The sequence below is a fragment of the Euprymna scolopes genome, chromosome 37 (genome assembly GCF_053919585.1).
Source record: "Euprymna scolopes isolate OS-2025 chromosome 37, ASM5391958v1, whole genome shotgun sequence".
Classification (NCBI taxonomy): domain Eukaryota; kingdom Metazoa; phylum Mollusca; class Cephalopoda; order Sepiida; family Sepiolidae; genus Euprymna; species Euprymna scolopes.
This window is the reverse complement of record NC_136518.1, coordinates 60,900,339-60,915,951: the sequence shown is the minus strand read 5'-3', so window position 1 is coordinate 60,915,951 and position 15,613 is coordinate 60,900,339. Positions and strand designations below refer to the sequence as shown.

At 34.3% G+C, this 15,613-nt stretch overlaps 1 protein-coding gene across 3 annotated transcripts in view; it reads right to left on the bottom strand.

The window, feature by feature from the left end:
* Nucleotides 1–15,613, bottom strand: part of LOC145261207 (cilia- and flagella-associated protein 74-like) — a 2,330,915-nt gene that overhangs the window by 1,209,767 nt on the left and 1,105,535 nt on the right. For all 3 annotated transcript variants that reach the window (XM_080119545.1, XM_080119548.1, XM_080119547.1), the window contains exons 30-31: nucleotides 8,548–8,706; nucleotides 2,427–2,563 (exon numbers count right to left, since the gene is read on the bottom strand). In XM_080119545.1, the coding sequence (XP_079975671.1) occupies nucleotides 2,427–2,563; nucleotides 8,548–8,706 (296 nt within the window). The remainder of the gene's footprint in view (nucleotides 1–2,426; nucleotides 2,564–8,547; nucleotides 8,707–15,613) is intronic.

Here is a 15,613-nt window from a genome sequence, read left to right as displayed (position 1 = left end):
CCTGAAAGTACTTCTTTTAAACTCCTCGGCCTAACGTTTACAGGGAATATGAACTGGAATAGATACATTGAGAGCATTGCCAAGGCTGCTGCAAGGAAGGTTGGCTCCCTCTACCGTGCTAGAAAACTACTTACGCCTGCCAGTATCCTATACCTCTATAAGGCAACCATTCGCCCATGTATGGAGTACTGTTGTCACATTGGGCTGGTGCATCTGCTTCTTGTCTCTCGCTCCTGGACAGGGTTCAAAAGAGAGTCGCCAACCTGATAGGTCCTGAACTGTCATCTAAGCTTCAGCCTCTGTCCCATCGACGAGATGTTGCATCCCTCTGCCTGTTCTACAAATACTTCAATGGTGAATGCTCTGACGAACTGCAAACACTTGTACCTCCCCGACATAACTACCCCCGACAAACCCGACAAGCTACTAAGTCTTATCCCTTTACAGTAGAGATCCCTAGATGCAAGAAAGCCTTTTACTCCAATAGTTTCTTCCCCAGAACTGCGGGTCTTTGGAACTCCCTTCCGGGATTCTGCTTTCCCAACTGCAATGATATGCAGAAGTTCAAGTGTAATGTCAACAAACATCTTTCTACTCATCTCCCTTCAAAATGACCCCGCTAATTAAGTCCCTGATAGTAGCCCCCTGCTTCAAAGTGGCATTGTGCCTTGTTTGGGGTTAAAATTGAATAAAAAAAACAACAAAAAAAAACAACGTTTCTTCCTTCATGAGAAACATTGCTCATGGAATGTGAGAATTAAAAGACAAAATAAAGGATCAGTGAGAGTTACGAGCCTGCTAAAAGTAAACCCCAAATCCAACTCTTCTCTTCATGACGATCTCAATTTTGCCTTCAAACTACCTCCAAAATCGAAAGTTAGTATTTTTGTAATTAAAGTGTAGAGACATAGTTAACAAATGATTATTTGAATTATTCGGAACTGCTGATCTTATCTTAAGCGTTTTTTGCACAACGTTCTGTCTGCAAAGACCTGTAGTGTAGTCGATAAAGTATTTGGTAAAATTCAGTTTTAAGTGAGATTCTTCTGGAAGTTGCAGGTTCAATCCTCAGTGCAGCCAATATGAAAAATACAATTGCAAATTACTTAAAACTTCTACCTGGTCATGGCTGACAGAACGAAAGAATTCAACCCCACGAATTAAATAAACTGTTCAATTTGAAATTCTGTGCAGATTCCCGAATTCGACAGGGAGATTCCCGAGTTTAACAAGATACACCTGAAGAAATTTAGAGGTTACATCGGCCGATACTTTGTGGTTCAGATAATCAAACTAATCCAAATTATTAATCTTTATTGCAAAAATATAGAAAATAATATAGTTAACAATCAGAGTCGATTTTTTTAAAAATGATTCTGAATTTCAACTTATTATGTCACGTGATCATTTTTTTTCTTAGAAGGGAGTCATCACCTTTCAAGGAGTGAAGCCCACTCGAGGATAAGCCTTAAAGCGTATAAGCTGGTCACCGAAACAATAGCAGAATGATTGGTAGTAGTGGAAATTGGGTAGAACTTGATTATTTAAGAGAATCAGTCAACAAGAACTTGTTTACATTGGATTCGAAAACGACCATGTTTTAGTAAGCTGGAAAGCAAGTCCATGGTACAGAGTTCCATGGGTGAGCAGTTCTAGGAAAAAAAACTTTTTTATGGAATTTTCGTTTAGAATTAGGCACAGACAAAGAGTGAGTGAAATGAGGGATAAGGGTTATTGTAAGTACATTACGTTATTGTGGAGATTTAATAAAGTGTCTATTTAAGGGGGCGGTTTATTCAGGAATTTGTTTACGTTGGACTTGAAGACATCCAGGTTGTAGTCAGGTGGGAAGCAGGCAGTTCTAAGAAAGAAGCTTTGTTCATGGAATCTACGTTTTGATTTAGGCATAGATAAAGAGTGGGGAAAGTTTTTGACAGTGGATTCAGCTAGATGGGTGTTTTTCGTAAAAGATTGGCAAGGGAGGACCAGAGATTGGAGTTCAGACGAGCACCTGCCATGGAAATAACGATAAAACAAAGATAGGCCTGCAACGTCTCTTCTGTGGGAGAGAGGTTGCAGGGAAGAGAAAAGGGCATCCCCCACTAAGCCACGAAGTCTATTTTGTACTCTGTCAAGGCAGGATAGGCTGTTTTTAGCAGCTCTTGCCCAGATATGGCAGCAGTATTCCATCCTTGGACGTACTTGGCTTTTATATAGATAGAGAATTACATCAGTAGTGAGATATCTTCTGGAGCGGTAGAAGGATCCCACCATCTTATTTTATTAATTTATTTATTAATAGTGGTTGTTTTTTTTTTTTATTAATAGTGGTTGTAGCTAGGCGAGTGCTTGTTGTGAATGTTTTGTAAGGGTGTAGGAAGACCATAAGTCAACAAAGAAAAGTAGATGTTGTGATTTACACTTACTCTTTTGTAATGGAGTCCGGCGACGGTGGGGAGACAGAATTCGACGTTTCCAGATCCGAAGCTGCGGTAAAACTGCTAACTTCTGCTTTAACTTTGCTGACTTTTGAAGTTTTTGACGGCTTTTTGGATCCTTTTGTCTAGAAAAAAAACACTTACAATATAAAAAAAAACAACAACAAAAAACATTAAGCACTCATCATGAGATTATATTTAATTAGAAAGCAGAGAGCATGTACCACACACAACTCTTAAACTTTATCTCCAAAATAATAATAATAATAATAATAATAAAAGACTTCAAGTGGCTATTACTCCTTCTACTATTAATTATATCTGTAATCTGCAGGGACTTGTTGTCACTTGAACTCGAGAAAAGCAAACAACTTTTAGATATCACAGATAACAACTCGTATAAGAACTCCAAGTCCGTAATATTAATTATTATTATTAATAATAATAATTTTTATTATTATTAATAATAATTTTCTTATTTAAGTTTTTAAATTTATTTCATATTATTTGGATTCATCGGAATGACTGTTCTCATCTTGAGTATGATTTTCACAACGTTTCGGTCGATTTAACTCCGACCTTATTCAGGTGTATCTTGTCGAACTCAGGGATTGGACGAAATTTCAAACGAAACTATCTATTTACTTCACGGGGGTAGCACGTTCTGGTTCTCATTCCTCAGCCATGACTGGATAGAGGTCCTAAGTAATTCACAATTATATTTTTTCAATCACCGACACTGAGGATTGAACCTTCAACCTTCAGGAGAAGGTCACATTTACAATTGATTTTTCAATCACCTGCACTGAGGATTGAACCTTCAACCTTCAGGAGAAGGTCACATTTACAATTGATTTTCCGAGTACTCCAATCACTGCGTCACGAATTTTGGGAGCCTTAAACCCATTTTTATTTATAGTTGTAAATATCATTATTTTATTACTAACTAGCATGGGTTCCCGGCATTGCACGGATGTTTTGAGGTGTATGCTGAGCAAAAACAAAACGGTCAATTTTTTTAACTTTGACCCCTATTATGACCCCCCCTAAAATATTTTGTTTCTTGTTAAATCAAGTTATTAAGTTAGATCAATATCCAAGGAACCTATATCTAAAATTTCAAGTGTTCAGACCCAAAATTGTCGGAGGAGTTTGGTAGAGTTCTAAAAAGGTCAAATCGTTGAACTTTAACCTCTTAATCGCAAAATTTCTGCCCGAAAAAAAATCGATTCGATTTTCCCAAATCTCAGTACCCTGTATATCAAATTTCAAATCTAAAAGACTTAAAATTGACAGAGTTATTGCGTAGGGAAATGTATACCGACACATAGATACACACACAGACACGTTCACTTTTATAGATATATAGATTATTATTACGATATATATATATATAATAGTACAGAAGTTCAGAAAAACATTGGTACCGTCGGTTTCAAGCCCAACATAAAGGGGACCAGTTAATGGTAAAACGTACCGACGGTACCAATGTTTTTCTGAACTTCTGTACTATTAAATAAATAAATATTAAGCTCTTATATCGAAAAAGTTTTTCTTTGTTATCGAGCACTTTGTTGGAATTCTTTCCCCCCAAAACAGTAAACATATATATATATATATATATATATATATATATATATATATATATATATATATATATATATATATATATTTAACTTTATTCGATTGGCAAAATTTTAGAATAATTGTAAAAAAGTGAACCATAGCGGAAATTCAGTCGACTGAATTTCCGCTATGGTTCACTTCTTTACAATATATATATATATATATATATATATATATATATATATATATATATATATATATATATAGACCCACTCACCAAAACAAAAAGATCAAACTAATAATGTATTATACCAAATTTAAAACCTCCAACTTAATAATCAAAAACAATAACAACACTAACACCACGCTAAACCAAACTAATCTAGTGTATGAATTTATTTGCCCCTTCAAAGAATGTCTCCGAACCCACTCTAAAAATTCATACAACGCATATATAGGCCTTACAACAACAACACTCTCCCGACGACTAACTTATCATTTAGCTGAAATAGTGCCATAAAACAACATCTAACATCCCACGATAAAAACCTACAGTCGCCCGACATTAGAAATATCTTAACTAACAATACTAAAATCAGATACCTTAACAATTGCACACGACGACTGCAATTACTAGAAGCCATGCTTATCAAAAAACGACAGCCCTTTTTGGATCTCATTTAATACCGGGATAAATATGCTAACAGTATTTAATAACTGACAAGAAACTAAATAAATGAACTATACAATGAGAAAATAGAAATTAAAAATTAAATAAAAATAATTCGACCCAACCCTCCTGCACCCACCTTTATAACCAATTTATAAAAAAAACTATAATTACACCAAGCCTCATAGAAAAAGAAAACGAAAACAACAATCGCTCCTAAAGATAATCGGATGCACCGATAGAAATCGCTCGAGAAGAATATGGCCGAAAAACAACCTTTGGGTGTCATACTGTATAAGTTACCTACTGAAATTTAAAAAAAAAAAACACCCGGCAAATTGAAAAATTATCCATTAAGATCGGAAAAAAGAATAACTCCTTCGTGTTCAATCAGATGTGTTTGAATAATAACCTGCTGCCAATATATATATATATATATATATATATATATATATATATATATATATATATATGCATATATCGGTGTTTATTTATTGGGCACTTTTCCGAATATTATTTACTAGCAGTTCAGCCCAGCTTTGCTCAGGCCCTATGTACTGTTCATAACTTTATGTGCATATATATATATATATATATATATATATATATATATATATATATATATATATATATATATTGCGTGTCAGGTCATGTCATATGCTACTGGTACCATGTAACCCAGTACTACCTGCCTCATGGTCGGGTCACCGGCGACTAAACTGGTTCCCCCATCAGACTTGTTTGGTGAAGAGGGCGGCTAGTCTCCCTGAAGGATTAAAAACAAGACCTTCCAAAGGGCGAATGAACTCTTTTTCTGGGTCAACGGCCAACTAGCACCGTGTATATTTGTGGGTATGTATATATGTGTTGGGATGGAGAGGGCTCCCGTAAGCCGTGGTGAAGGCAACCTTTCTAGGAGAAGCAAATCTCTGATTTAAAAAACCATAAAGCGGGAGACCAGTACCCGCAATAAGCTGGTCTGCAGTTTAATTTGTTGCTGGCTATCTTGCTCTTGCTTGTTGCTGGATCTCAACATTTTGAACCGAGAGAGACTTAGCTGTCGTACAAAGCTAAGACTCTGTAACATCATCTTTGTATAGATACTTCCTCAGTCATTTGGGATCATGGATTTTAAATGTCTGAGGGAGTGGCACTCGTCTGACAAGACGTTGCAATCATCATATATATATATATATATATATATATATATATATATATATATTAAAAAGTTTGATTCATGTCCAGGTAACCTACATCTAAAATTTCAAGTGTTTAAACCCAAAATTGGCGGAGGAGTTTGGTAGAGTCTGCAAAGGTCAACTTTTTCAACTTTGACCTCTTGGCAGTCAACGTTTGGGCCAAAAACCGATTAAAAGCTTGCTCTGAATCCACTTTATGTAAAATTTCAAATGTTTAGATCAAAAATTGGCTGAGTAATTTGGTAGAGACCGCAAAGGTCAATTTTTTAAAATTTGACCTCTATTATGACCCCGTAACCTTTATTGATTTGGGCTCAAATCAAGTTATTAAGTTAGATCTATGTCCAAGGAACATATATCTACAATTTCAAGTGTTTAGACCCAAAATTGTCGGAGGAGTTTGGTAGAGTTCTCAAAAGGTCAAATCGTTGAATTTTGACCCCTTAACAGCCAAATTTCTGGCCGAAAACGGATTACAAAGATTTTCCCAAATCTCAGTATCCTGTATATCAAATTTCGAGTCTGTAGACTGAACATTGACAGAGTTATTGCGTATGAGAATGTACACAGACAGGCACACACACACACACAGACAGACACTTTCACTTTTATAGATAGATTTATAATTAACGGTTCCCATATTGCGTTAAATTCTATACTATGTCTACTTAGTAATTGATTGTCACCTGCGTGCTGCTGCTGCTTTGAATCGTCTTAATCTCCACCATTTTTGTCTGACTAGAATTTTTACTTCGTCACATGGTTTCCCTTTTCTCTCCACATATGATCAGCCATACCCGATTGTTCAATCTCTCCTTACGGCTTTTCGGTGTTCTTCTAATCGTACTTTTAGCAAACAACATGTCTCTCCTTTGTATAGTTTTCCACATTTACATGGAATCTCATACACACAGTTTTTAGTCATGATTTTTTTCAGTAGGGGGCTTGACTCTCGCAAGCTGTTTTTGGTGAGTTGAATCGCTTCTAATGTCATATGGATTTTTTTTACACGGTGGTCACCACTTATCAAGGCCCGGAAGCCACTCAGGGATAAGGGTTATTGCAAGTACAGTACGTTAGTGTGGAGATTTGATGAAGTGTTTACTTAGAGGGGCGGTTCATTAGGAATTTATTAACGTTGGACTTGAAGACATCCAAGTTGTAGTCAGGTGGGAAGCAGGCAGACGGAACAGAGTTCCACAGGCGTGCAGTTCTAAGAAAAAAGCTTTGTTCATGGAATCCACGTTTTGATTTAGGCACAGATAAAGAGTGGGGGAAATTTTTCACAGTGGATTCAGCTAGACGGGTGTTTTTCGTGAAAGATTGGCGAGGGGGAACCAGAGATTGGAGTTCAGACGAGCACCTGCCATGGAAATAAGGTCATACGATTTTTGTATTAAATGTTCTTTGAAGTTTTCTGACAAGCTCTTCATGTATGATTCTGAGTGGTGTCCTTTTATGTTTGGTCCAGATTTCTTGGAGCTGATGTCATGCTCTCTGGATAGTTGTTTCGGTGGAGGGTTTCTCTTGAACTGTCCATCTCCTCTTGATATGCATTGCTGTTACTACATATCACTTTCGCGCGGTGTTGTATTCAACGAACGACTCCTTTCTTTACATTAGATGAATGATGGGATTTGAAGTTTAGGTACTATTTAGGGAAAGTTGGCTTTCGGTATACAGATGACAAAAACCGTGGATCATAATTTATGTTTTCTTTTTTTCATGGTGAACTGTATAGTTGGATGGATAAACTCCAGAGAATATTATCGGTTGTGATCAGTGAGTAATCTCTGATGATGACCTATGTGAGAACTCCTTGTTAGTACAAAATGATGATAATGATGATATTTCTACAATTGTTCTCTTGAGGCTGATGTATCAAGTTGTAAACATAATTTTTTTATAGTTATCCACTAAACTATTTCTCTGCCGACTACAAAATGGTCATCTTCAAATCCAATGTAAACAAATACTTGTAACAAACAATTTTCAAGTTAACAAACATTTCGTCATTTTAGAAACCATGGATCACTGATTACAACAGGATGAAGCAACATCACACACTACACGGCAATTATTAAAAGTTCTACGAGAATTGTTCGGAAATCTTATGACCTCAAGATTCGGTAACGTTGCTTTGTCCCCCAGGTCGCCAAATTCATCCGTTTGTGATGTTTTTTTTTTTGTTCTTGTGGGGTTATCTCAAGAGTAAAGTTTACGCAACTCAACTAAGAACTCTGGGTGAGTTAAAACAGAGAATTCACGATGTTGCAGCAATCAATGAGCAATCTCAACACCAGGAGGACGTATTTTTTTTTTTAAATGAAAATTCCATCATTGTTTCTTAAATAGCATACTTTAAGGTTTCAATAAATAAATAACATATTTTTCAATAAATAAAATTAATAAACAACATTTTTTATAATTCTTATAACTACAGAGTGGAGGTGCTTTTCTAAGGAGTCCATCATTACCTTAAGATGTGTGTGTTCGTTTTTCCTTGCATATCTAGAATAGAGCATAGTATTATCATATCGTAGTGTAGAAATGATTCTTCCATGATAATAATCGAATCCTTTCGATTACAAGCATAGTAAAAAAGATATAAACAAAGGTATACTTTCATTTAATATGATATAATTTCTTCCACTATCAGTTGCAAATTAATTACCATGGCGAATTCTTCATTTTCTTTGTCTTCTTTATGCAAAGCTGCTTGAGATTTGTTTTCAGCCTCCATTTGGTATATTTGCGTTGCAATTTTCACGCCTTCCGTTTTGATTTCTTCCTCCTCTAAAACCGGACAGAATCGAACCTGCACCTTAACTTTCTGAAAAAAAAAAAAAAAAAAAATTAAAACTGAATTAGAAAAATATTTTTAAGAAGCATGAATAAACAAAAACAAGAACAAAAACAAACGAATAACATCTTTTCATACTTAGAAACGTATAACCACATGACCGCTTCCCTTCAGGCCACAACATAGTCTTCAAATCCAATTTCAATAAAATGCCTGTCATATATCATAGTAGTAAATTTTGGACTATTCCATTCATAATTTTCAATCTCTCATAATATTCTTCATCATTCAAATGACAATCTATCTATCTCATTAACTATTATACTCGAATGGCTTTAGCCTTTATAAGTGTTGATTCAGTATATAACAACAAAAAAATAACGTTTATTGTTAAACGTTTATTATATTATTTGTATTATTCGGATGTTATTCCCATATTTTGGAAGGTGTAACCTCTGACCTTCTTCAGGTTGCATATTATTGAACTCTGAAATCAATTTAAAGAAATTCATTCTGTGCGATTTATCAAACGGATGTGATGAAAATAAGTACATTTTTTTTTTTACATGGAGTTCACCACTTATCAAGGCCCAATGGCCACTCAGGGATAAGGGTTATTGTGTGTACAGTAATCAAAGGGATAGTGTAGCAATAGTATTGGAGAATTTGTAATCCATGTCTTTCCTTCTGTCGTATTGTGATTAAGTCAGAAATACCAGGAGAGACATCAAAAGGCTATGAAGTTCGTAGCGTCTACCTACTTGTCGATACTGCGACATATCAGATTTATTACTCGAACTGAAGCAACACCGTTCAGCTATTTCAACGAGATTATATATATATATATATATATATATATATATATATATATATATATATATATATATATATATATGACTACTTCATTTAATCGCATAAATTAATGTTACATGATAAGGGCTGTCCTCTTTTCATGTAAGTAAAAAAAATAGAGAATTAGTTAAATGTAAAAGTGAAATAGGATAGTCAAGGATTCGAACTTGCGAAGCTAGATTTGGAATCGAAAATTCCAATCATAAGTTAAAATATGTTATTGAAATAAGAATGTGGAATTGCAATTGTTTAGCTTACATATCTGTATATGAAAAAGGAATGTAATAATGAAATTTGTTTCTGTGAAAATTAAAATAAGGAATTTAATCGTCAATATAAATTGTAAACATATTTTGTAAAGAGGTTATTTGAAAAATAGGTTACTGAACTCGGGGTCATGTAAAGTTTGGCAACGTGACGCATATCATCCAACATGCTTTATGAGCACATGTTTAATCATGCAATGACGTGAGGAGTTTTCAACATAGGTAGAGTTTTTAGAGGCAGTCAGAGAGAAAGAGCTGAGAGAGAGGTCAGATATGGCTGCTGACGCCAAACCTTGGAAGCGAAAGGTTAGAGAAGAAAAAGCCATGTAAAGAAATTTTGAATTCCTCAAGCGAAATCATGGACCGGTCATGAAATAAAGGACGTCATCATCTTTATGTATCTGCGTCTTCGTGTTATGATTCAACAGAAAAGGTATTGTCCATTTATATGATAAGAACTTTGTGAAAATCATCACTCAAAAATAGGTAAGAAATATATGTATCAATATTTATAGAAACACTCCCGTTCATACAGAACTGTCTCTCTCTTTATATATACCTGTTTATGTCTCCAATATGCTATCTCTTACAACATGAACATCTTAAGACATATGACATCTCATACAGCACATGAACACTCCTAAGACTGTCTCTATCACTCCAAGACTCTAAATCTCTCACTAAGACTCTCACAAATATGAACAACAACAAATAACATCAGTCCTCTTCGAATAAGAATTACATAACATACACGAATATTTGGTGCCGTATATGGTACTTCTAATAATAACACCCACCACCACGTAACATTAATATACAAAAGTATAATTTTATGTGTAAACTTTAAGTATTTACTTCAACAGTGCTCAATACATAGGAAAAGCTAGGTATAACTTACTATATATATATATATATATATATATATATATATATATATATATATATATATATATATCTCACTCCTATATTTTTATTGTTATTGAAATCCGTGAAATCGCCCGGGAGAAAGCTTCACATGCCTCCAATAATGCAGTAACTTAGTCCAAAATGTATGTTATTCTACATTGCACTCTAGAGAACCTACTGTTTCTTTTATAAAAGTATTTTATATAAACTTCTTTTCAGTTAAAGAAAAAAAACATTAAGAAATTTATGTGCGGGGCTTGAGCCTACAGCCCACGTCATGCAAAAAAAAAAAAAAAAAAAAAAAAAATACATAAATTTTCAAGTCTTATAAAATTATTTGCCTTTAATGAAAAAAAAATCAAGAAATTTACGTGCAGAGTTTGAACCTACAGACCACGTCATACAAAAAACAAACAAAAAAAAAACATGTGATCAATTACCCATAGTAGAATGTTCACAGTTCATTGTTCTATCATTGTTGCTAAGCGACGACATGGAAAAAACAACTTTACCGATGATAGATAAATTAAAATAATAGTTCCGATTATCGGTAATTATCGGGTGTATTCTGAGACAAAACGTTACTATGATCACTCTCAAACTTATACACTAAAGTCCTGTAAATTTTAAAGAAAATCTGTAAATCGGTTCAGTCGTTTCGGAGTTTATAAGGAACGAACTCACACACAGAGAGACAAAGTTGCATTTATATAATTGTATCTCTCTCTCTCTCTCTCTCTCTCTCTCTATATATATATATATATATATATATAGATAGATAGATAGATATATATATATATATACATATATATATATATATATATATATATATATATATATATATATATATATATATATATATTAGTGATGGGACGATTCCAATATTTTTCCCAATACCGATATAATTACTGATTCCGTATTAAATTCCCGATTCCGATAAAATTACTGATTCTGATTCCGATTCTTTATAAATCTCTAAATATTTTATTTTACTATAAAAGTGTTATTTTGCCCTGAGAACTGTAAAAACACATTTTAAATTTGCCTATATATTCTCAACCGTAAAACACACATTTGTGAGGGGGTGATCAAGAGGTTTTAGTCTTACTGGAAGTTTAAATGAATAAATACTTACTATTTTATTATTGCTACAAGCAGTGGAAGATGTTTCTTAAACCAAAATCAAATAAAAAAGATAATTTAAGGAATCGGTTTTGGCATCGGAAAATAGGTTTAAATTTTTCCGATACTAATTCCGATACTGATTCCGATGCCCCAAAAAGCTCCGATTTTTCCGATTCTCTATTTTGATTCTGAGTAATCGTCGCAATACTAATATATATCTTCCTGTGGATCATATCACAAACACAGGTTGGAATTTTACTCCAAACCTAGTGATACCAGCAGGCTAATATTTTTTGTCAATACTATTATTTTATATTTGACCACAATAGAGCTAGTAATATTTGAACTTGGTTGAATCTTTAATTCATGATCCATTGGCGATACCCAAATATACTTTAGTGTAAAACTCTTTAAATAGATCAAAATTCCAAAATTCATTTTTTCATCTCCTTCTTTTTCGATTTCTTTACTTTTATTTTCGTTTTTATACATACCTCCATTCCATGCGGTTAGGTACAAGATCAAGTGTGGTTTTGATGAAAATGTCTCTGTGGAATGAACTGGATTTGAACTTGACACACCCGAGTTTTCAGTCCGTTAACTACTTAACCACCGTCATACTCTGAACTTTTATTCACCCTCAAACAAGGCATCACTGAAGCATAAAAAGCTATTATATTCCAGATTTATAATAAGGAGCAAATCTGGATGGGCAGATGAGGATCAAGATTCTTGTTAACATTACATTTACATCTCTGCATGTTAGTATTGCCAGGGGAAACATGAAATAAGAAGGGAATTCCAAAGACAAGAAAATCTTCCATCATCAAGGAATGTCTACATTAATAGGATCGGATCTAAAAGTGGTGCTTATGTATTTTTGGTACCACGCTATTTTTAAATACAACCAACAAACCACCACAGAGTGGAAATGCCGTAAAACAAAAACAACTAACAAACCAACCATCATAAGTTTAATATGCCGTAAAACGAAAACAACTTACAAACCATCATAGGATTGATATGTCATAAAACAAAAACAACCAACAAACCATCAAATGGTGAAGATACCGTAAAACAAACACAACTAACAAACAATCACAGTTGTATATGCCATAAAAATAAACAATAAACCATTAGAGGACTGATATGCCGTAAAACAAAAACAACCAACCAACCATCACAGGTCTAAGATGCCGTAAAACAAAAACAACCAACCAACCATTATAGGTTCAATATACCGTAAAACAAATCATAGGATTGATATTCTGTAAAACAAAAACAAGCCACCAACCTCACAGGGATGACATGCTATAAAACAAAAACAACAAACTAACCATCATTGGGTGAAGATGTTTTAAAACAAACACAACTAACAAACCATCACAGTTAAGTGGAAGCACAGAATAGTTACAAAACACCTTTCCGTCCCCATGTCAAAATAATAACGTTATTATTTAAGCATGGTACAAAAAATACATAAGTACCCTAAGCTTGTCGGGTAGGTCATTGTCTTTGCCATCACTTTTGAACATTGACAATCGTATTTCTCTAACTTTGTCCTCGGACATTCATATTTTATATATATATATATATATATATATATATATATATATATATATATATATATATATATATATATATAAAATACTTTTCCAAGAAAGATTGTGAACCTTTGCTAGGAATCACATTTCTGAACTCTATATCATAACTAATGTAATTTCGGAATTTTCCTCCTCTTAATTTGGTTACCTTAAAAATCTTGAGAGTCTAGTCTACTCTGGTATAGTTATTCACCCTAGGCTTCCATCAAAAGAGGAAGTTTCTAGGGAATATCAAACAGCCATATGTATATTCCGGTCAAAAAAGATGACATAAAGCACATATTATTTCTAAATAGTCACCCATCTAGTACTGATCAAACTTAATATTGCTTACCTTTAGTGATCTAACAAGAACCATTGCATCAACCTGATTCTGTTGTATATTATTTACTTTGCTATTGACTCAATCCACACCTTTTCAAAACCTTCCCTGCTGTCTACAACATGGTCGTTAACAAATACTTGTCATTAACTGACCTCATAAGTAATCAAATCCTCTTCATTCCATTCATCATGTTCAATCCTCTCATAATATTATTCATCATTCAACTAACAATCTATCCATCTTATTAACCCTTATCCTCAGGTGGTGCTATTTTTGAGTTTTCCTTCTCTTAAATTAGTTGTCTTCGCAAAGTTTGAGACTCGAGTCTACTCTAATATTTATTCAATCCATACCTTTGCCAAACCTTCTGAACCCTTCTTATCCGTGGAAAACATTATCAGGAGACTGCTTAACTGCAGTCTACAACATAGTCATCTTCAAATCACATGTCAACAAATTCTTTTCATAAGTCGCCCTTATAAGTAATCAAATTTTATCCATTCCAGCCATCGTTTTAATCCTCCCATACTGTTGCCACGTCTGGACAAGAGCTGCTAGAAGCAGCTTATCCTGCCTTGACAAAGTTCAAAATAGACTTCGTAGCTTAGTGGAGGATGTCTTTTTCTCTTCCCTGCAATCTCTTTCCCACAGAAGAGACGTTGCGAGCCTCTCTCTGTTTATCATTATTTTCATGGCAAATGCTCAGGTGAGCTTCAATCTCTGCCCCCCCCCTCGCCAAACTTTCATGAAAAACACTCGTCTAGCCAAAACCACTATCAATAATTTCCCTCACTCTTTATCTATGCCTAAAACTAAATGCAGATTCCATGAACAAAGCTTCTTTCTTAGAACTGTACGCCTGTGGAATTCCGATTGTCTCCTTTCCAGCTGACTACAATTTGATTGTCTTCAAGTCCAACGTAAACAAGTTCTTGATGAACCGTCCCCCTAAGTAATCCAATTTACAAAATTCCCACTACTTATGTGTACTACGCTATAATCTCATTGATTAATGTAAACCCATTAATCCTTATCCTCGAGTGGGTTCCGGGCCTTGGTAAGTGGTGATTCCTGTAAAAAAAATTTTTCTTTTAAATATTCTTCATCATTGTAGTTATTAACCTTTGTCCTCGAATGGCTTTTATCCTTGATAAGTTATGACTCGTTAGTTTAAAAAATATAAATATTAGTGAAAAAGTTATTTCACAGAAATTGAACATGGCACGTCCGGTTTGCAGTTTGTCTTTCGTAGCGACTTCTAGACATTCCACATGCGCCATGTTTGCATTTTCCATCCTTTATTCCCTTAGAGATTTCGACAGAATATTTACACGAAGAATGTTCCATATTGTCTGTTCTATAATAATCAATTCTCATGCCTCTTAGCGGAGAAGTACATGTTCGACCATCTTTAACATTTCTAACACCAAACAACATTTCCCACAGAATTGATGATAATTCACCAAGTACGTGTCGCCACACTATAAATAAATGAATCCAAAGTTCATGCAAATAAGCCATTATTTGTTTTAGCGCTTGCTTGTTTATAAATCTTCAAAACATATCCTAGACTTAAATGATGGTAACACTGGAGCCGTTCGTCCTGGCAAATGAACAAAAAACCTTAGTAGGAGAATCTTGGAAAAGTTTCTCTTCCCCAGTTTTCTTTGAGAACCGCTTCCTTCGATAGCACCCTCACAGAAAGATAGATAGATGATGCATGGGCATTGTTGGCAGCCATCTTTGCTCTTTTGTGATACATGCGAATAAAGAAATGCGATGTTTCTGAATTTTTTTCTATAGGGATTAATTATTTGAATTATTTGGATTCTTCAGACTACTCTTCTCATCTTGTGTTA